Source organism: Mobula birostris, chromosome X, assembly GCF_030028105.1.
Source record: "Mobula birostris isolate sMobBir1 chromosome X, sMobBir1.hap1, whole genome shotgun sequence".
Classification (NCBI taxonomy): Eukaryota; Metazoa; Chordata; class Chondrichthyes; order Myliobatiformes; family Myliobatidae; genus Mobula; species Mobula birostris.
This window is the reverse complement of record NC_092402.1, coordinates 77,940,412-77,963,190: the sequence shown is the minus strand read 5'-3', so window position 1 is coordinate 77,963,190 and position 22,779 is coordinate 77,940,412. Positions and strand designations below refer to the sequence as shown.

General features: G+C 42.1%; 1 protein-coding gene across 4 annotated transcripts in view; it reads left to right on the top strand.

Moving 5' to 3' along the window:
* The window catches only part of LOC140191461 (unconventional myosin-Id), a 591,692-nt gene that overhangs the window by 204,018 nt on the left and 364,895 nt on the right, over nt 1-22,779 (top strand). For 3 of the 4 annotated variants that reach the window (XM_072248894.1, XM_072248896.1, XM_072248897.1), the window contains exons 13-14: nt 9,608-9,682; nt 16,707-16,839. In XM_072248894.1, coding sequence (XP_072104995.1) covers nt 9,608-9,682; nt 16,707-16,839 — 208 coding nt within the window. The remainder of the gene's footprint in view (nt 1-9,607; nt 9,683-16,706; nt 16,840-22,779) is intronic. The other variant, XM_072248895.1, reaches the window with a different exon arrangement.

Here is a 22,779-nt window from a genome sequence, read left to right as displayed (position 1 = left end):
CCCTGACTGTAGAGTTTCCAATGACGACAGCTCTCCTCTTCTCCATCCCACTCTTCTGCACCACCGGGTCAGACTCAGTGCTGGAGGCCCTGCCACCGTGGCTCACACCTGGTCAGTCATCCCTGCCAACAGTATCCAGGACGATAAACTTATTATTCAGGGGAATGGCTACAGGGGTACTCTGCACTACCTGTCTGCTCACCTTCGCTTTCCCCCCTCTGATTGTCACCCAACGACCTGCTTCTGACAGCCTAGGTGTGACTACCTCCCTGTAGCTTTCATCTGTGACTGCCTCATTCTCCCTTATGAGTCGAAGGTCATCCAGCTGCTGCTCCAGCTTCCTTACACGGTCTTCCGCCCAGCCCAGCCGTATGCGCTTCTGGCAGATGTGACTCTGTGGGAGAGGGACGTTCCCCAAGACTGCCACGTCTCACATGAGAGGCACATCACCGTCTCAGGAGGCATTGTAAAGACTAACTGCGATCAAGTCTCTCGAGTCAAAGCTTCAAAGCTCCACTCCTTCACTGGCCGCTTTCCACAGGCCACTCCGCTTGACCTACCCTTCTATTTATCTGTTTGAGCTTTTCAAAATGCTTAGTCACCTGACCTCGACTGCCCAATCAGCTGCTTTCTGCTGAGTCTGAGCTATTCAAATCTTGATTGTCTAATCAATGGCTTTCTGCTGAGCTATTCAAATCTTGATTGACTTGATTTCACAGACCAACTGCCAAAACTGCCAGAATCTCTCGAGTCAAAGCCTCAAAGCTCCACTCCTTCACTGGCCCACTCACTCACTGGCCGCTTTGCAGTATCATCTGCAAACTTTGCCACAAAGCCATCAAATCCTTTAGATCCCATGATATTCAACATTCCAGGCTAGTATGCAAGAGGGACCTTGTCACAAGCCTTTACAAAATCCATATAGACAACATCGATCACCCATACCCTTGTCTACCATCTTGGTTACTTCCTTAAAGAACTCAAAGCAATTTGCCAGACATGACTTCCCACTTACAAAGCCATGCTGGTTGTCCTGAAGCAAACTCTGTCCCTCCAAATGTTGCAGATCATGTTCCTCAGGAAACCCCATCATCAATTTACCCACTACCAATGTCAGACTTTGTTTTTGCTACTCTTTTTAAATAATGGTGCACATTAGTCACTCTCCAGTCCTCTGAAACCTCACCTGTGGCCAGAGATGAAGCAAAAATCACAGTTTTTTTTTCTCTAACTTCTGACAAGGTCCAAGAATGCACCAGGTCAGGCCCTGGGGGATTTAGCCACCTAAATGCACTTTAACATCTCCACTGCCTCCATTCTGCTAATTCATTTGTGGCCAAGATAACCCATTTCATTAACTTTGACCATTTTCTCAAAGTTAAGAACAGGCAGGTCCTGTTTAACAAACTTACTGGAGCTCTTTGAGGATACAGTGAGCACAGTGGATAGAGGGGAACAGTTGGATGTTTTTAACTTGGATTTCCAGGAGGGGTTTGATAAGATGCCACATAAAAGACTTATGGATAAGATAAGGATGCATAGAGTTGTGGGTGATGTATGGCATGGATAGAAGATTGATTAACTAATAGAAAGCAGAAAGTTGGGATATATGGGTGTTACTCTGGTTGGCAATCATTGGTGAGGGATTTGTCACGGGTCGGTGATGGGCTCGCAACTGTTCACGGTATACATTAACGATCTGGAAGAGGGGACTGACCGTAGGGTATCGAAGTTTGCTGATGAGACGAAATTGAGTGGAAAAGCAAATTGTGCAGAAGATATGGAGAGTCTGCAGAGAGATACAGACAGGATAAGTGAATGGGCAAGGGTCTGGCAGATGGAGTACAATGTTGGTAATTGTGAAGTCATCCACTTTGGAAGGAAAAATTATTTGAATAGTAAAAAAATTGCAGCATGCTGTTGTGCAGAGCGACTTAGGAGTGTTTGTGCATGAATCACAGAAGTTTGGTTTGCAGGTGCAGCAGGTGATCAAGAAGGCAAAATGAATGTTGGCCTTCATTGCTAGAAGGATTGAATTTAAGAGCAGGGATGTTATGCTGCAACTGTATAGGGTACTGGTGAGGTCACACCTGGAGTACTGCATGCAGTTCTAGTCTCCTTACTTGAGGAAGGATATACAGTGCTGAGGAGGTTTACCAGGTTGATTCCAGAGATGAGGGGGGTTAAACTATGAGGAGAGATTAGAAGCATAGAAAACCTACAGTACAATACAGGCCCTTCGGCCCTCAATGCTGTGCCGAACATGTACTTACTGTAGAAATTACCTAGGTTTACCCATAGCCCTCTATTTTTCTAAGCTCCATGTACCTATCCAGGAGTCTCTTAAAACAGCAGTCCCCAACCACTGGTATCGGGCCGCAAAGCATGTGCTACCGGACCGTGAGGAAACGATATGAGTCAGCTGCATCTTTCCTCATTCCCTGTCACGCACTGTTGAACTTGAACATAGGGTTGCCAACTGTCCCGTATTTGCCGGGACATCCTGTTTATTGGGCTAAATTGGTTTGTCCCATATTTCCCCTGCTAAGGTAGAGCGTTCCTATGAAACCTTTCGTGCTGAAGTGGCGTAGAGCGAAGAAGCAATTACCATTAATTCATATGGGAAAAATTTTTGAGCATTCCCAGATCCAAAAAATAACCGAACAAATCATACCAAATAACACATAAAACCGAAAATAAATAACACTAACATAGAGTAAAAGCAGGAATGACATGATAAGTACACAGCCTATATAAAGTAGAAATAACGTATGTACGGTATAGTCAGGAAGATGAAGGCAAAACCAATTTGCGGGGGAAAAAAATCAGCACACACGCGTATGCGCACACAGGTGCCCGCGCAAGGCTTTCATGGTCATGGTAGTCTTTCCTGGGGTAAAGTGTCCCGGGAGTTGACTGCTACTTTTGTCCCTTATTTGGGAGTGAGAAAGTTGGCAACCCTAACTGTAAAAGACATGTTGAGGTGAGTTTAACCCTACTTGAACATCTCCCCCCCCCCCCCCCCCCCCCAGGTCGGCCGGTCTGCGGTGCACAAAAGGTTGGGGAACCCCTGTCTTAAAAGACCCTTTTGTACCCGCTTCCATCACAGTCGCCGGCAGCCCATTCCACGCACTCACCACTCTCTGTGTAAATAAAAAACTTACCCCTGACATCCTCTCTGTACCTACTTCCAAGCACTTTAAAACTGTGCCCTCTCGTGTTACCCATTTCAGCCCTGGGAAAAAGCCTCTGACTATCCACGCAATCAATGCCTCTCATCATCTTATACACCTCTATCAGGTTACCTCTCATCCTCTGTCGCTCCAAGGAGAAAAGACCAAGTTCACTCAACCTGTTTTCATAAGGCATGCTCCCCAATCCAGGCAACATCCTTGTAAATCTCCTCTGCACGCTTTCTATAGTTTTCACATCCTTCCTGTAGTGAGGTGACCAGAACTGAGCACAGTACTCCAAGTGGGGTCTGACTAGGGTCATATATAGCTGTAACATTACCTCTCAGCTCTTGAATTCAATACCATGGTTGATAAAGGCCAATGCCCCATATGCCTTTTTAACCACACAGTCAACCTGCGCAATAGCTTTGAGTATCCTATGGACTCGGACCCCAAGATCCTGCTGATTCTTCACAATGCCAAGAGTCTTACCATTAATACTATATTCTGCCATCATATTTGACCTACCAAAATGAACTAGCTCACACTAATCTGAGTTAAACTCCATCTGCCACTTCTCAGCCCAGTCTTGCATCCTATCAATGTCCCGCTGTAACTTCTGACAACCCTCCAAACTATCCACAACACTCCCAGCTTTTGTGTCATCAGCAAATTTACTAACCCCTCCCTCCTCTTCCTCATCCAGGTTATCTATAAAAATCATGAAGAGATGGGGTCCCAGAACGGGTCCCAGAACAGATCCCTGAGGCACACCATTGGTCACCAACCTCCATGCAGAATATGACCCATCTACAGCCACTCTTTGCCTTCTGTGGGCAAGCCAATTCTGGATACACAAAGCAATGTCCCCTTGGATTCCATGCCTCCTTACTTTCTCAGTAGGTCTTACATGAGGTACCTTATCAAATGCCTTGCTGAAATCCATATATACTACGTCTACTGCTCTACCTTCATCCATGTGTTTTGTCACATCCCCCAAAAATTCAATCAGGCTAGTAAAGAATGACCTGCTTTTGACAAAGCCATGCTGACTATTACTAATCATGTTATGCCTCTCCAAATGATCATAAATCCTGCCTCTCAGGATCTTCTCCATCAACTTACCAACCGCTGAAATAAGACTCGCTGGTCTATAATTTCCTGGGCTATCTCTACTCCCTTTCTTGAATAAAGGAACAACATCTGCAACCCTCCAGTCCTCTGGAACCTCTCCCTCGCCTCCCACAGTAGCCTGGGGTACATCTCGTCCGGTCCAGGTGATTTTTCCAACTTGATGCTTTACAAAGGCTCCAGCACATCCTCTTCATGTCTATATGCTCAAGCTTTTCAGTCCGCTGTACGTCATTCCTACAATCGCCAAGATCCTCTTCCGTAGTGAATACTGAAGCAAAGTATTCATTAAGTACCTCTGCTATCTCCTCCGTTTCCAAACACACTTTTCCACTGTCACACTTGATTGGTCCTATTCTCTTGCATCTTATCCTCTTGCTCTTCACACAGTTGTAGAATGCCTTGGGGTTTTCCTTAATCCTGCTCACCCAGGCCTTCTCATGACCCCTTCTGGCTCTCCTAATTTCATTCTTATGCTCCTTCCTGCTAGCCTTATAATCTCCTAGATCTCTATCATTACCTAGTTTTTTGTACCTTTCATCAGCTTTTCTTCTTGACTAGATTTTCAATTGCCTTTGTACACCATGGTTCCTGTACCCTACCATCCTTTCCCTGTCTCATTGGAACATACTTATGCAGAACGCCTTGCAAATATCCCCTGAACATTTGCCACATTTCCACTGTACACTTCCCTGAGAACATCAGTTCCTAATTTATGCTTCCAAATTCCTGCCTGATAGCCTCACATTTCCCCTTACTCCAATTAAACGCTTTCCTAACTTGTCTGTTCCTATCCCTCTCCAATGCTATGCTCTGGGAGATAGAATTGTGATCACTATCTCCAAAATGCTCTCCCACTGAGAGACCTGACACCTGACCAGGTGCATTTCCCAATACCAGATCAAGTACAGCCTCTCCTCTTATAGGCTTATCTACAAATTGTTTCAGGAAACCTTTCTGAACACACCTAACAAACCCCACCCCATCTAAACCCCTTGCTCGAGGGAGATGCCAATCAATATTGGGGAAATTAACATCTCCCACCACAACAACCCTGTTATTACTGCATTTTTCCAGAATCTGTCTCCCTATCTGCTCCTCGATGTCCCTGTTACTATTGGGTGGTCTATATAAAAACACCCAGTAGAGTTATTGGCCCCTTCCTGGTCCTAACTTCTACCCAGAAACTCAGTAGACAATCCCTCCGTGACTTCCTCCTTTCCTGCAGCTGTGATACTATCTCTGATAAGCAGTGCCATGCTCCCACCTTTTTGCCTCCCTCCATGTCCTTTCTGAAACATCTAAAGCCTAGCACTCTTCGTAACCATTCCTGCCCCTGAGCCATCCAAGTCTCTGTAATGGCCACAACATCTGATCCATGCTATAAGCTCATCCGCTTTGTTTATGATACTCCTTGCATTAAAATAGACATCTCAAACCATCAGTCTGAGCGTATCCTTTCTTTATCACCTGCCTATCCTTCCTCTCACACTGTCTACAAACTTTCTCGATTTGTGAGCCAACTGCCCCTTCCTCCGTCTCTTCAACGATTTTAGTTTAAACTCTCCCCAAAAGCTGTAGCAAATCTCCCTGCCAGGATATTGGACCCCTCAGATTCAAGTGCAACCCGTCCTTTTTGTACAGGTCACACCTGCCCCAAAAGACTTCCCAATAATCCAGAAATCTGAATCCCTTCCCCCTGCTCCAATTCCTCAGCCATGCATTTATCCTCCATCTCACTCTATTCCTATACGCACTGTCGCATGGCACAATCAATAATCACGAGGTCTTGCTTCTCAACTCCCTTCATAACTCCCTGTAGTCTGTTTTCAGGACCTCCTCCCTTTTCCTGCTATGTCATTGGTACCAATATGTACCACAACATTTGGCTGTTCACCTTCCCACTTCAGGATATCATGGATGCAATCAGAAACATCCCAGATCCTGGCACCTGGGAGGCAAACTACCATCCATGTTTCTTTCCTGCGTCCACAGAATCGCCTGTCTGACCCCGTCTATAGAGTCCCCCGTCACTGCTGCCATCCTCTTCTTTCCCCTCCCCTACTGAGCCACAGGGCCAGGCTGTGCCAGAGGTGCGGCCACTGTTGCTTCTCCCAGGTAGGTCGTCCCCTCTCTCCTCCCCCCCCCCCCCCAACAGTACTCAAACAAGAGTAGTTATTGTTTAAGGGGACAGCCACAGGGGTACTCTTTAGTATCTGACTTTTGCCCTTCCATCTCCTGACTGTTACCCATTAATCTGTCTCCTGAGGCCCCGGTGTGACTACTTGCCTTTTGCTCCTCTTTATCGCTTCCTCACTTTTCCTGACCAGATGAAGGTCATCAAGCTGCATCTCCAGTTCCCTAACCCGTCCCTAAGGAGCCGCAGCTCGACACACATGGCACTGCCTGGGACTGTACTCACTGGAATTCAGAAGAATGAGAGGAGATCTTATAGAAACGTATAAAATTATGAGAGGGATAGATAAGATGGAGGCAGGAAAGTTGTTGTTACTAGTAGGCAAGAATAGAACTAAGATTCATTGCCTCCAGATTCTGGGGAGTAGATCTAGGATGGAGATGAGGAAGAACTGCTTTTCCCAAAGAGTGGTGATTCTGTAGAATTCTCTGCCCGTTGAAGCACTGGAGGCTAACTCAACAGATGTATTTAAGACCAGGTTGGATAGATTTTTGCATAGTAGGGGAATTAAGGGTTATGGGGGAAAAGGCAGGCAGGTGGAGATGAGTCCATGGCCAGACCAGCCGTGATCTTATTGAATGGCAGAGCAGGCTCGACGGGCCAGATGGCCTACTCCTGCTCCGATTTCTTATGTTCTTATGAATATTAAATTTGCTCTGATTGGCTACAGAAACCTTTGAATTCTCATTAGCCACTCTACTGCTCAGGGCCATAGTCTACTACCACTCAAGTTTAAGCTATATTACTGAAGATCTGTGCTTTTTCAAACTAATTGTGACTTTAACAAGTTGTTCCAGTACCATTTACAACTAGGATATGTTGGACACTGTTGAGAATTGTGTAAGTATGTCCCATTATCAACAATGACATCTTATTGAGCCTATTCACTGCAAATTGATGGAAGATGTTAAGTAGGGTTCACCTATAACCTTCTCTGTGTGGCTAGTTTGGACTTTATTATGACTACTACTCGAATCCAGACTTCTCCATATCGATCATTGAGGTGTATTGTTGATGGAAAGTAAGAGAGATTTATCCTTGATGTAAAAAGGAAAATTAAAATCAAGGGAAGAAATACTCAACTGGTTGGACTTGCACTTCACACAAAGGAGAAAAATGCAAACTAGTGGTGGAACTGTGTCAAGTAACATCAAGTGCGGGCAAAGCATTAGTTTGTTTCCTGTGGAAACCGTGCAATTGTCTTGATGCAGGATCTCAACCCAAAACATAAGCTTATCCCTTTGCTTCCACTGATGTGGCTTGTCCTGCTGAATTACTCTAGCAGTTTATTTATTTGCTGCATATTAGTGATAATGGTCTTTTGTGTCTCACACAAAGGAAGATGTTTCTGATTGTGAGAGATCAGTTACCTTAGACCCAGGATGTAACTGCAAAAGCTCCTTGGGCCATTGTCCTAGGGCTACTATTCTTCAGCTGCTTCATGAATGTTCATTTTTCCCCATCATAAGGAGAGAAATTAGAATACTTCCTGTTAATTGCACCATATTTAATTCTGATTGCAACTTTTCTGAACATGCACATAACAAGACATTGCCAAAATTCAGGCAATGGCTAGAAAGGAGGAAATGTATTTACCAGAAGTACCTGGCAACAACCATCTCTAACAATAGACAGCTGAAGCTTTGACATTCAGTGGGAATATATTGCTGAGTTCTCCACTATCTAGGTTCACCAATGAACAGAAATTCAGCCTGACAATTCACCCAAATAAATTTGTCATAAATACCAGAACTGCAAGAGTCGATCAGAAGCTGGTATCACCTGGTGAATAACTAGTTTGAGGCTCAAGTCTTTCCATTGCTTATGAGACATGGGTCATCATTGTTCTCCAATCTCCTGAATGGGTAGAGCCCCCAAAACTCAAGAAGCTTAGCATATGTTGGATAAAGCACTTTGCTCGATTAATGCACATCCATAACCCTGAGCGTTCATTCTCTCACCATTGGCAGACAGCGGTTGCATTGTGCACCATCTGCAAGGTAGCGTGCCATTACTTGCCTAGGTTACTCCCAGAACAGTGCCCAAGCCCACAATCTTCATAACCAGGTACAGAGGAGATGTCAGGGGTAAGTTTTTTTATGCAGAAAGTGGTGAGTGCGTGGAATGGGCTGCTGGCGACGGTGGTGGAGGCGGAAACGATAGGGTCTTTTAAGAGACTCCTGGATGGATACGTGGAGCTTAGAAAAATAGAGGGCTATGGGTGAAGACCTGTTCGGCACAGCTTTGTGGGCCGAAGGGTTTGTATTGTGCTGTATGTTTTTCTATGTTTCTAACCAGAAAGGGGAAGGATTTCACTGTGTGGAAGTACCACCACTTACACACCTCAAAGGTGCATATTATCAAGTGTTAGAAATTTTTTTTTTATATCTGGCATTATCATTGGGTCTACATCTGGAGCTGCCTATCCAACAGTACTGCAGGAATATATTCAAAGGAATTGTAGCATTTGAAGAAGACTCGCCTTGAGAGCAGTGAGCACTGTGCAATAAGTGCTGACCTTGGCCCCAATGTCCGAGTCCTGAAAAATGATTAATTGAATATAAATAAGAGCTAAGCTCTGAAATTCTCCTCTTCATCCTGTACCACCAAACATTTCACATCTATGATGCTCATTGGAAAAACGTGATTAAGCTTTCATCAGTTATATCGAGATACATTTGTTCGTATCTATTAAAATGTTCTACTGTGAATATATAAATTTTGCAACAGTAATTAAGATAGACTATTCTAAAGAATTTCTGTTTGCTACTGTGGAAAAATGTTCTTGGTTATGTAGAGTACAGAAATGCTGCCTTGTATATTTTACATTTGCTCATACAACTATCTAGCTATCTTCCAATTTTTTCACGATTTGAGTGAAAGGTGTGGAAATTGGGGTCTCCTGCATTAATGTATCATGTTATTTTTGACTCGATGTGGCTTATGATTGAAGTACCTCTCTGAAGTACCTCAGGATAACTGCAGCTTCCTGTTGCTGATGGGTAAAGATCTTAAGTACTGTGGTGCAGTTTTGATGGTCTAAGATGATCTATTTCATTTAAATTTTTGCATTTATGTCAAGCCTTTTTTTATTCTCTCCATAAAGATACTCAGTTGTTGGCTTCATTGACAAAAACAAGGACACTCTTTTCCAAGATTTCAAACGGCTAATGTACAACAGGTAATGCAGTGAAAATAATTTGGTGATCTTCAAATGAAATAACGTAGGTTCTGCTCAATATTGCCTATTCACAAACAGAGGTTTGAATTTGATTTGCCATCAATTGTTCAACAGCTTTCCACTTGGATCTCACACTTGCCCAGGCTAAATAACGTAATATAACATTGACTGAATCCAAAGGTTTTCATCAGAAATACTCTTTCTTTTCATCTGTGAATGTAGGCTTGGAATTGATTGTATGTAATGGTCACATAAATACATTACATATCACAATGATCTGAAGTTGATGGCCAAATGACCCTATTTTGTATCATAAAGGAATATGGAATTATTTAATCCACAGAAATTAAATATTAATAAACACATGTATCTGGATTATAATAGGAATAAGTGCATGAATTTTTCACCTGTTAACTGATAAAACCTGTTGGGGGGGGGTGGTATTGGAACTTCTAAAAAAAACATTAGAACTGTTCCCAATTTGTTACAAAAACAACATTCAGACACTTTGCATTAAGACAATGTCTCTCAAAATACATGCTTGAGCTACTGACCAGTTGTATTTGCTTGAGCATGTGAAAATAGAATTCTCCAATCCATTTTTGGATGATACGAAGGAGGAGGTGAAGGGATAAATTAGAGTTGTCGGGAGATGGGAAGCAGTGCCAGAGCAGGTCGTGGAGTGGTGGTAGAGAGGAAAGTTGTTAAGTCTACATACAAAGTTAGGAATCAAAAGGTCAAGCATGATGGGACTAAATTTGAGCTACTATTTCAATGCAAGGAGCATTGTACGAAAGCCAGATGAGCTCAGGTTATGGATCAGCATGCGGAATTATGATACTGTAGCCATTAGTGAGACTTGATGGCAGGAAGGGCAGGACTGGCAGCTCAATGTTCCAGGGTTCCATTGTTTTAGGGATGATAGAGCGGGAGGGATTAAATGGTAAGGGGTGACATTGCTAGTCAGGGAAAAAGTTATGGCAATGTTCAGTCAGGACAGACTGGAGAACTTGACTTGTGAAGTGTTATGGGTGGAACTGAGGAATAAGAAAAGTATGACCATGTTAATGGGGCTATATTACAACTGTATTTAGAGGATCAAATTTACAGAGAGATCACAGATTGTTGTAAGAAACATAAGGTTGTGATAGGTGACTTTAAATTTCCACATATTGACTGGGACTCAAATAATGTAAGAGGACTGGTTGGCAAAGAGTTTGTCAAACGTGTTCAGGAAAGTTTTCTTAATCAGTACATAGAAGCCCCAACTAGATAGAGCGAAACTGTTTCTGCTATTAGGGAATGAGTTGGGGCAGGTGACAGAAGTTTGAGTTGGGTGATCATAATGCCATTAGTTTCAGAGTAAATATAGAAAAGTATAGATCTGGTCCTCAGATTGAGATTCTAAGTTGGAGAAAGGGCAGTTTTAATCATATCAGAAAGGATCTGGCAAGTATGAGTTGGGACAGGTTCAGGTAACCTTCATTTTCAAGAGATATAGAGGCCTTGGTTAAGAAAAAGGAGGAGATGCATAGCAGGTATAAGCAGACGAGAGCAAATGAGATACTTGAGTGTAAGAAATCCAATAGAACACTTAAGAAGGAAATCAGAAGGGCTAAAAAGAAGACAGAGGTTGCTCTAGTAGACAAGATAAGAATCCTATGCGCTTCCGCAGCAAGGGATAAAACTGGTTCTCTCGGCGATCAGACTAGAGCTGAAAGTGATGGAAGGGATCCTAAGTGGACTTCTGGCATTGGTATTTACTCAGGAGATGGACACAGAGTCTATCGAAGTGAGGCAAAGCAGCAGTGAGGTCATGGACCCTATACAGTTAGCAGAGGAGGAGATGTTTGCTGTCTTGAAGTAAATTTGGGTGGATAAATCCCCAGGGCATGACGGTGTGTTCCCTCGGACCTTGTGGGAGACTAGTGCAGGAACTCTAGGGGCCTTAACAGGTATTTCAAGCATCCTTAGCCATAGGTAAGGTGTTAGAGGATGTGAGGATGGCTAATGTTGTGCCGTTGTTTAAGAAAGGCTCTTTAAAAAAAAACAGAAAATTATGGACCAATGAACCTTTCAGAAGTGGGAAAGGTTATACAAGGGATGGTTAACATGGCTTTTTGCATGGTAAGTTGTGTCTAACTAATCTTAGTAATTTGAGGAAATTACCAGGAAAGTGGGTGAAGTCAAGACACCGGATGTTGTCTACACGGTCTTTAGCAAGACCTTTGACAAGGTTCTGCATGGGAGGTTGTCAAAAGGTTTATTTGCTTGGTATTCATCATGAGATGGTAAAATGGATAAGACATTGGTTTCGTGGAAGAAGCCAGCGAGTGATTGTAGATGGTTGCTTCTCTGATTGGAGGCCTTTAACTAGTAGTGTGCTACAGAGATCGGGTCTGTTGTTGTTTATCATCTATATCAATGATCTGGGTGATGATGTAGGAAACTGGATCAGCAAATTTGTGGGTGATATCAAGTTTGGGGGTGTAGTAGGCAGTGAGGAAGACTATCAAAACTTGCAGTGGGATCTGGACCAGCTGGTGATATGGGATGAAAAATGACATATGGAATTTAATGCAGACAAGTGTGGGGTGTTGCACTGGGAGGACCAATCAGGGTAGGTTTTACACAGTGAGTGGAAGTGCACTGAAGAGTGCAGTAGAATAGAGGATTCGGGAGTACAGATCCTTAATTCCTTGAAAGTGGTTGTCAAGAAAGCTTTTGGCACATTGGCCTCCTAAATCAATGTATTGAGTACATAAGTTGAGATGTTATGTTGAAATTGTATAAGATATTGGTGAGACCTAATTTGGAGTATTGTGTCCAATTTTGGTCACCTACCTACAGGGAAGATGTAAATAAGAATGAAAGAGTGCAGAGAAAATTTACAAGGATGTTGCCAGGCCTTGAGGACCTGAGTTATAGGGAAAGATTGAATAGGTTAGGATTTTATTCCCTAGAATGTAAGAGATTGAGGGAAGTTGTCATGGAGTTGTACAAAATTATGTGGGTTATAGATAGGGTGAATGACTATTATGTGCCTAGGTAACCAATGGATATGGAGGTTAGGCTGGGCAGACCCAGTTCATTCAATGGATGGCAATGGGTGACTTTGATCATGCAGCTATTATTGTCACTAAAAGTTGATTACTTGGTTTCCATAAATTACCAGAAGTGACCTAAATTTCCGGTGCTCCCAGTGTGGCCTCCTGTATATTGGTGAGACCTGACATAGATTGGGAGGCCGCGTTGCCAAGCACCTATCCATGGCCGCCTCCACTGTCCTGATGAAGCCACACTTAGATTGGAGGAACAACACCTTGTATTGTTTTTGGGTAGCCTCCAACCTGACGGCAGGAACATCGATTTCTTGAACTCACAGTAATGTCCCCCAATCCTTCTCCTTCACCATTTCCCAACCCCCTTTTCCTCTCTCACCTTATATCCTTACCCGCCCATTGCCTCCCTCTGGTGCTCCGCTTCCTTTCTTTCTTCCATGCCCTTCTGTCTCTTTTACCAATTTACTTCCCAGCTCTTTACTTCATGCCCTCCCCCTTCAGGTTTCACCTAGCACCTTGTGTTTCTCTTTCCCCTCCCCCCCCACCTTTTAAATATACTCCTCAGCTTTTTTCCTCCAGCCCTGCCGAAGGGTTTCACACGAAACGTCAACTGTTTACTCTTTTCTCTAGATTCTGCCTGGCTTGCTGAGTTCCTTCAGCATTTAGTGTGTATTGCTTCCGTTTCCAGCATCTGCAGATTTTCTCTAGTTTGTGATTAGATTTTATCCAACAGTTTTAATAGCTGATAAACACCTGCAATGAAAACCAAAATAAAATTGAAATTCTACTGGTACTTTGAGATCTACTTAAAGTTACCTTGCTCTTGTGTCTGTCATGTGCATTTTATTCTGGAGCAGGGATATCTTTCTTTTTCAGAGCTGGATGATTGACTCATTGTTGCTCTTTAAGAATGTCTTAGTTTTGTATGAATTAACCATTTTGTTTCCTCTGTATAACAGTACATATTTGTAGTTTGGTTAAAAACCTAAATCTCTCATCTTTTACTTATCCTAGTACAATACTTTAATGGGAGCAAGTCATGGCTCATTTCTCTGTACATCGGTTTCTCTAACATATTCCATGCATGTAATGTTGCAATGAGGTTTGCTTCTACTTTACTACCATTTAAGTCATGAATATGACTGCATGCATATTGAACAGAGAATATAGAACTATATTTCCATTATATACAGTATGTTTATCAGGCTGATGAGAGAGGGGTGATGTGTGTGCACAGCTTATTGAGATGATCAGCCAATGCCCATTCCAGGAGAGATGAGATGAAATGATTTTCTCTGAGAGGGTCATGCATTTTTGGCAAAGGCAGTAGAAATAACTGAATATTTTTAAGACTAAGGTAGAAAGTTTCATGTGCTGAGCTGCGACCTCCATCGAAGTCATGGCTCAGACTTGGGGTCAGGTTAGTGTTGTGGAACAGGGATGTGGGAGAGTTGGAGGTCAGGCTGAAGTTTAAATATCTGCTCTGTGTGTGACAAAGGACATCTGTAGTTGAATGTTTGCTGGCAGACCTGCAAGGATAATGGCTGGTGCCACCCCCAACGAGGTCAATGAGTCATCAATGGGTTCTGGGATTGGAGTTCTCTGTGGACAGGAGGTATATGGACCAGTGACCCCCTAGGTATGCAAATTGCCAAGATTGAGGCCTAGTGTTTGGGACCTTGGTCAATGGAGAGCCTGAAGTTTGGAGTCCTCATGAATGATCTTTATCAGTTGTCATTGACAATTTCTGGGGTTGATACCAAAAATTGAAACCCAAAGTTCAATCGGATGTTCGGTCATTGATGCCTGATGTCCAGAGCCATGGGTCTGTGAGTCCAGGGAGAAGTCAAAAGTCCAATGTCTGTGAGTGCTGGGGTTAGAGGACTGCCTGTGTGTGCAAATGGGTGAGTGGGTGGTAGGGAGGAGTAGGGTTTGTCTTGCTCTTGTTATTTTGTTGTTTTTGCTTGTGCATCCTGCAAACATGGTGGGCATGGTATGTTGGTGCCAGAGTGTGTAGGTTGTTAACGCAAATAATGCATTTCATTATATGTTTCAATATACATGCGATAAATAGATGAATCTGAATTGAAGGTAGAGATTTATAGTTAATGATCTGAATAAATGGCAGGGCAGGTTTGAGGCACTGAACGGTCAAATCTTGCTCTTAATTCTCAAGTTTTCATTAACAATTCAAGCTTCCAAAATGTACCCCAAGTACTGTCAGCTATCCTGGCAAGAAATTAGGCTTAACAATTTTGACACCAAGTCATAATAATTAAAGTAAGTCTATAGATGGAACAAATTTGGAACAAAATTTAAATTCATTGTTTTATCTTTATTTCTAAAATCTTTCCTATAGTTTGACCATAATGGAAGTAAGTTCATTTTCAAAATGATTATATGTTTAACCAAAATTTTATTTCCCTCCCCCAAAGAAAATGTATCATGCACTCCAGCAAATGATATTTTGTTCTGCTAAGGTGGCATCAGAATCAGGTTTAATAACACTGGCGTATGTCATGAAATTTGTTATCCAGCAGCAATGCATTACAATACATAATAAACTGAATTACAGTCAGAAGTATATATTTATTTTTTGAATTTAATTAAAATAAGTACTGCAAAGAGAGGAAAAAAGTAGTGAATATATTAGGTATTGAAATATTTGTTCATCTGGTTGGCGAAGGGAAGTTGAGAGGTTGTTGCAGATATGCAGAGTAGATTCTGATAGTGTTGGTGAAGGGGTGATATTTAGTGCATAGTTAATGTCACACTTGCATGGAGCAAGAATGTCAACTAAGTAGTAGGATTAAATGCTTTTACTGAGTCATGTTAGCCACTGTACATACTGGGCAACTTGTAGTGCGGGAGTAATGAACCGGGCCTGCCAAGATGAAGAATATGCACACTTGAAAGCCTGCGCAAAAAAGAGAGTGCTTCCTACGCATAGGAGGCCCAATCAATTCACCATGCAATCGATCAGCTGCACTTGTCATATTCTCGCAAGCAATCTGATACAGTTCACCTCTGCTGACTACCAATGGGAACTGCAGAGAAGGAAATAAACGTTACAGGGGGGGCAGCTTCTCTCTCTCTGGCTTCCCGATTAGCTGATGTTGAGGACAGAGGCTTTGAATCTCCTCTTCTCTTACTGAACTGTCCATTGATTCATCTGCTGGGATGCTGGCTTCATCAACATAGGACTCCTCTGTCACTTCCCAGGGTCCCCCATCAGTTCAGATTTATTCTGTAGAGGTTTGTTCAGAGCATCGAAATATTTCTGCCCAAGTTCTCCCAAGTGCATGTGGAGCAGCTTGAGTTTCATTACTTCCTTCAGCTTTGCCACTGGTGTTAAAATTGGTAGAAGTTCATTCTGGTCCAGGAAGGTTGCCTTCCATTGCAGCCAGGTTCCAAGGGTCGGTTTTGCCAAAATGGATTGAGTGCTTAGAGTAGAACAACCATTCTTGTTTTGGCCCCACCCTTGTCACTAACTGTTACGTACACGCAGAACACAAAGGACAATGGAATAGTAGGATTTAACATTTTTACTAAGTCATGTTAGCCATGGTACATGATGAGCGCAACAAACCAGGCCTGCCGAGATGAGAAGCATGCTCTCTTGAAAGCCCACGCAAAAAAAAAGTGGCTCCCGCAAGTAGGAGGCCCAGTCAATTTACCGCGCAATCAATGGGTTTCATGTGCACTTGCCACGTTCTCGCAATTGATTCGATGCAGTTCAGTTAATGGTTTAGATAAAGTAAAATTCATGTATTAGATACAATATATTCCTTGTATAGATTTTGAAATACATGAACGATTTTTATTGTGTGTTGTTGTAAATTGTTTGAAGTAATCTGAACATTCAAGCCTTTTAAGTGCTTGCTGCACTCTGATTGTGATTATTGTCTCACTGGTGTGTTTCTAACATCTGATTGAATAACTATAACTATCTATGTAACCAGCTCTAACCCTGTACTGAAGAACATGTGGCCGGAGGGAAAACTCAGTATTACAGAAGTGACAAAACGTCCTTTAACTGCTGCCACCTTGTTTAAGAACTCCATGATTGCATTAGTAGAAAACTTGGAATCAAAAGTAAGTAAATCATAAACATCAATATTTCAATTTTATCTCAGTTTTCTGACAGCATAAGAATTTAGAAAGCAACATTGAGGTGAAATTATCTTACCATTAGTCTTTGATTTTATTACCTCTGTTTCAAAATGAACAAAATTTGCTTCCTTTGAATTAAACCTCAATTCACCATAAATGGTATTGACATCAGCTGAAGCTTGGATGATCCTACACAATATGAGTACCAAGTGTGTTAATTTAAAATCAAATCAAAGTTATGTTGCTGTATCACTTGTGTGTTTGGTTATAATGGATGCCAGTGAATCGAGAGAAAATGTACTCTGTTCTAATCCGAGGCCTTGATATACCTGCTTTTTTCTGTTTCAGCTTGAGCTCATAACCAACAAGCCCATCCCCAACACTCAACTACAAACCCCATTTCCAGAAAAATTGGGATATTTTCCAAAATGCAATAAAAACAAAAATCTGTGATACGTTAACTCACGTGAACATTTATTTAACTGACAAAAGTACAAAGAAAAGATTTTCAATAGTTTTACAAAAGTTGGGACAGAGTTAAAATAAGATTGAAAAGTGCACAGAATATTCAAGTAACACTGGTTTGGAAGACTCCACATTAAGCAGGCTAATTGGTAGCAGGTGAGGTATCATGACTGGGTATAAAAGTAGTGTCCATCAAAAGCTCAGACTTTGCAAGCAAGGATGGGTCGTGGCTCACCCCTTTGTGCCAAAATTCGTGAGAGAATTGTTAGTCAGTTCAAAGGGAACATTTCTCAATGCAAGATTGTAGAGAATTTAGGTCTTTCAGCATCTACAGTACATAATATTGTGAAAAGATTCAGAGAATTCAGAGACATCTCAGTGCGTAAAGGGCAAGGTCGGAAACCACTGTTGAATGCGCGTGATCTTCGAGCTCTCAGGCGGCACTGCCTAAGAAACCGTCATGCTACTGTGACAATTATAGCCACCTGGGCTCGGGAGTACTTCGGAAAACCATTGTCACTCAACACAGTCCGTCGCTGCATCCAGAAATACAACTTGAAACTGTATTACGCAAGGAGGAAGCCATACATCAACTCTATGCAGAAATGCCGGCGAGTTCTCTGGGCCCAAGCTCATCTCAGATGGACCGAAAGACTGTGGAACCGTGTGCTGTGGTCAGATGAGTCCACATTTCAGCTAGTTTTCGGAAAAAACGGGCATTGAGTTCTCCATGCCAAAGATGAAAATGACCATCCAGATTGTTATCAGTGAAAGGTGCAAAAGCCAGCATCTGTGATGGTATGGGGATGCATCAGTGCCCACGGCATGGGTGAGTTGCATGTATGTGAAGGTAACATTGACTCTGAGGCGTATATTAGGATTTTAGAGAGACATATGTTGCCATCAAGGCGACGTCTCTTCCCGGGACGTCCATGCTTATTTCAGCAGGACAATGCCAGACCATATTCTGCATGGGCTACAACAGCATGGCTTTGTAGACACAGAGTGCGTGTGCTTGACTGGCCTGCTGCCAGTCCAGATCTATCTCCTATTGAAAATGTATGGTGCATCATGAAGAGGAGAATCAGACAACAGAGACCACGGACTGTTGAGCAGCTGAAGTCTTACATCAAGCAAGAATGGACAAAATTTCCAATTGCAAATCTACTACAATTAGTATCCTCAGTTCCAAAACGATTGAAAAGTGTTATTAAAAGGAAAGGTGATGTAACACAATGGTAAACATGCCTCTGTCCCAAGTTTTGTTGAGTGTGTTGCAGCCATCAAATTCTAAATTTGTATATGTTTAGAAAATACAATTAAGTTGGTGAGTAAAACTATTGAAAATCTTTTCCTTGTGCTTTGGTCGGTTAAATAAAGGTTCATGTGAATTAACATATCACAGATTTTTGTTTTTATTGCATTTTGGAAAATATCCCAACTTTTCTGGAAATGGGGTTTGTACAATAATGACCATTACCAGAATTCCCCAAAGGTATTGATATTTAACAAATAGGTAGAGAGGAAGAAATACATTCCAGCTGAGAAGGAGCAATATTTCTCAGTCTAAGGTTCAAAGTACAAAATGTTCTTCGATCATGTTAGTGTTACATTGCTCTGTCAAAAGCAAGGGAGATGTAAATCTTTTTTAAATGAAATTGCTGTCAGGAAATAGCACGCTAAAATCTCAATTATCTTTTAATTGACTGTGAGATCAACTGAATGGGTTTATCAGCTATGGTATTAAACTGCAGTTCATTTTACACCAATTTCTGCATATTTAACAACTTTTTAAAAGAAGTATTTTAGTGTTTGTCAATTTATTCACTGGAATTGGGTGTTTTCTCTAATTACACGATTTTTAAGAGACTTCATTTTAGACTGATTACAAACCAAGGAAAATTTATCATGTACCCCAGCATTTAATGTCTTGATCTGCTAAGATGACATGTCAGGTGGTGAAATATTTGTTATTCTGTCTGATGAAGAACTTGAAGGGAATTTAAAAGGATTTACTGATTAGATTCCGGTGGTAAATGATTGTTGAATTTATTGTTCATTCTTAATTATCCTTTAGATTGTGGTGTTCATTTTTAAATATTGCTATCTGTGCAGTGAAGGTAATCCCACAATGCTAGGTGGTATAGAGATACAGGTTCTCCAAGTTTAAGTATAGTGCTAGAGATAGATCACCCTATGTCTGAAAACTGTGTATGAGATGCTCCCATCTTGCAGGATGAATCTATCTATCTCCATCTCCAATAGCCCTCCCCCAGATCACAGGGAGACCGCAATCTACCAACATCAGGATAACCAGGTGGACAGCAAAATGATCACCTGAGATCTTCTGGAATAAGCTCAGAGATTCTACATTTAGACTTTGGTGAGAGTGAGTAGTTGGCAGCTGAAATGTTGCAGAATACTTAGAGGAAAATCAGGGGAACTCTTTGACAAAGGTCAGTGAAGTGAGTAAGAGCCCGCAAAGAAGGGAAATACTGAGTGAAGCCATGATGGGCATAGATAGTGATCCTGATAGATAGTGATCCTGAGGGGTGGAGGATTGAGGCACTGAAGCAAGGATGCAATGCCGGTGTGGGTGGGACAAGGAAGTATGTGTGCGCACACATCCATGTCTACATACATATGTATGTGGACTAAATCAGTTCATAAAGTCTGAACTGCAAATTACCTTAGATTTCCTTGCCAGTGAATGAAAGCCTTGATCTGTAAAGTCTGCATCTTAGCTAGTATACAAATGCCATCTGGCGTTAAAATAATTTGTATGCAGTAATCTTCCATTCCTCAAGTTGGAGTAAAGGTAGATCATCCTCTGTGTCGATGGCCTCCCTAAGAAAATATAGCAAAAAGATAACCCTTCATGATAGTTGAGGGCTAAAAACTAGACTGGTTTTGAAAGGGTTCTCCATTGAAATAGCAAGATAAGGTCTTTCACATCCACCTAGGGATTAATAAGCTTAGATATAGTGCAGGAAATTATTAATGGAACAGAATTTGTCTAAAAACTCTCACTGAAGCATTCAAAAATTTCATTGTTGGATATTTCATTCTAACGTCAAAGAAGTGCAACCTTATTTGGTTTGAATTTTAAAAATCACATTCTTCATTGACAAATAGAAAGAGAAGCGCCAGAGAAAATTGTTTGTTAATAACGGGCACAGTTTGGGCAAGAGGAAACATTGTATGCTTAAAATCTGAAATTAAGTTGCCATCCTTTTGTTAGAGAGGAAGCTCCATATTAACGATTAATTTCCTGACTTATTGGACCTGAAGGTTCTAAGTATATTGATTTTAAGGATTGTGAATCACTCATGTCTATTGCACAGACTGATTAAAGAGAAGTAATTGGATTATAAATGTTGGATGCAGTGTGCTGTCATCTTGTTCAATTAAACAATTTCTGGGATCAGATTGTGATTTATTAGCTATTAAAATAACCCGTGGCAGCTTAGGATCCAGTGTGATTGAAATTGTTACTCAGCTACATGAGCGAACCAAGCAACACACATCAAAGTTGCTGGTGAATGCAGCAGGCCAGGCAGCATCTCTTGGAAGAGGTACAGTCGACGTTTCGGGCCGAGACCCTTCATCAGGACTAACTGAAGGAAGACCTAGTAAGAGATTTGAAAGTGGGAGGGGGAAGGGGAGATCCAAAATGATAGGAGAAGACAGGAGGGGGAGGGATGGAGCCAAGAGCTGGACAGGTGATTGGCAAAAGGGATATGAGAGGATCATGGGACAGGAGGCCCAGGGAGAAAGATGGGAGGGGGGGAACCCAGAGGATGGGCAAGGGGTATAGTTAGAGGGACAAAGGGAGAAAAAGGAGAGAGAGAGAAAGAATGTGTGTATATGAATAAATAACGGATGGGGTACGAGGGGGAGGTGGGGCATTAGCAGAAGTTAGAGAAGTCAATGTTCATGCCATCAGGTTGGAGGCTACCCAGACGGAATATAAGGTGTTCTTCCTCCAACCTGAGTGTGGCTTCATCTTTATAGTTGACTTCTCTAACTTCCGCTAATGCCCCACCTCCTCCTCGTACCCTATCTGTTCTTTATTCATAAACACACATTCTTTCTCTCTCTCTCTCCTTTTTCTCCCTCTGTCCCTCTCACTATACCCCTTGCCCATCCTCTGGGTTTTTCCTCCCTCCCCCTTTTCCTTCTCCCTGGGCCTCCTGTCCCATGATCCTCTCATATCCCTTTTGCCAACCCGTCCAGCTCTTGGCTCCATCCCTCCCCCTCCTGTCTTCTCCTATCAATTTGGATCTCCCCCTCCCCCTCCCACTTTCAAATCTCTTACTAGCTCTTCTTTCAGTGAGTCCTGACGAAGGGTCTCGGCCCGAAACGTCGACTGTACCTCTTCCTAGAGGTGCTGCCTGGCCTGCTGCGTTCACCAGCAACTTTGATGTATGTTGCTTGAATTTCCAGCATCTGCAGAATTCCTCGTGTTTACATGAGCTAACTATGTAGTTTAGAAGCATAAATGTATTCAACTTCTGAAAATTGGTTCCATTGCCTTTAATAGCAAATTTCCAAAATGGTAACGGACAAACCATTCCATATCAATGGTGATCAAGAAATCTAGAACTATTTTCTACACTGGCATCTTTGTTCTTTGAATGCAGTCATCTTTATCTTAAATCCAGTATACTTTGCTCATTGAAGCTTATTTACTGCAATACTTTAGTGGGTTGCAAGGATGCAGGTAGAGGCACAGACTAGTCATCCATATATTACTTTTTGAGAAGGAATGCTGCTGACTTGTCTGCAAGCTAGCACTTTTGCAAGAGATTAGAATCTCAACAACTCCACCCCACTATATTGTAAACAAGTTCATATTGTTTTTGGGTTGGAACACTTTGATCTCTTGTGTACCACAAGGATTGGTGCAAAGATTCTTGTTTTTTTTTAATATATGTTTACAATTTAGTTATGGATACAGGGAAAAAATGGTTAAGTTTGCAGGTCACAGCTGATTTGGTGATATTTTTGATAGAAAAAAAGTGAGTCTCAGGCGGCAGAATAAAGTTGGGGAATTTTAAGATGTGCAGGGCAACAATAGGTAGAATTTATCAAAAGAACAGTACAGCACAATACAGGCTCTTTGGCCCACGAGGTTGTGCTGACCCTTTAACGTATTCTAAGATCAATCTAACCCTTCCCTCCTTCATAGCCCTCTATTTCATCCATGTGCCGATCTCAAAGTGTCTTAAATGTGCCTGATATATCTGCCTTTACCACCATCCCTGACGGCATGTTTCATGCATCCACCACTCCGTGTTTAAAAAAAAAACTACCTCAGACATCCTCCTGTACTTTCCTCCGGTGACCTTAAAAATACGCCCTCTGGTATTAGCCATCTCCATCCTACATGGATTCCACGATCGCTCTGTTCCTCTGCACAGTTAAGAAAACAAAAGCCATGAAAAGCAGTGCAAG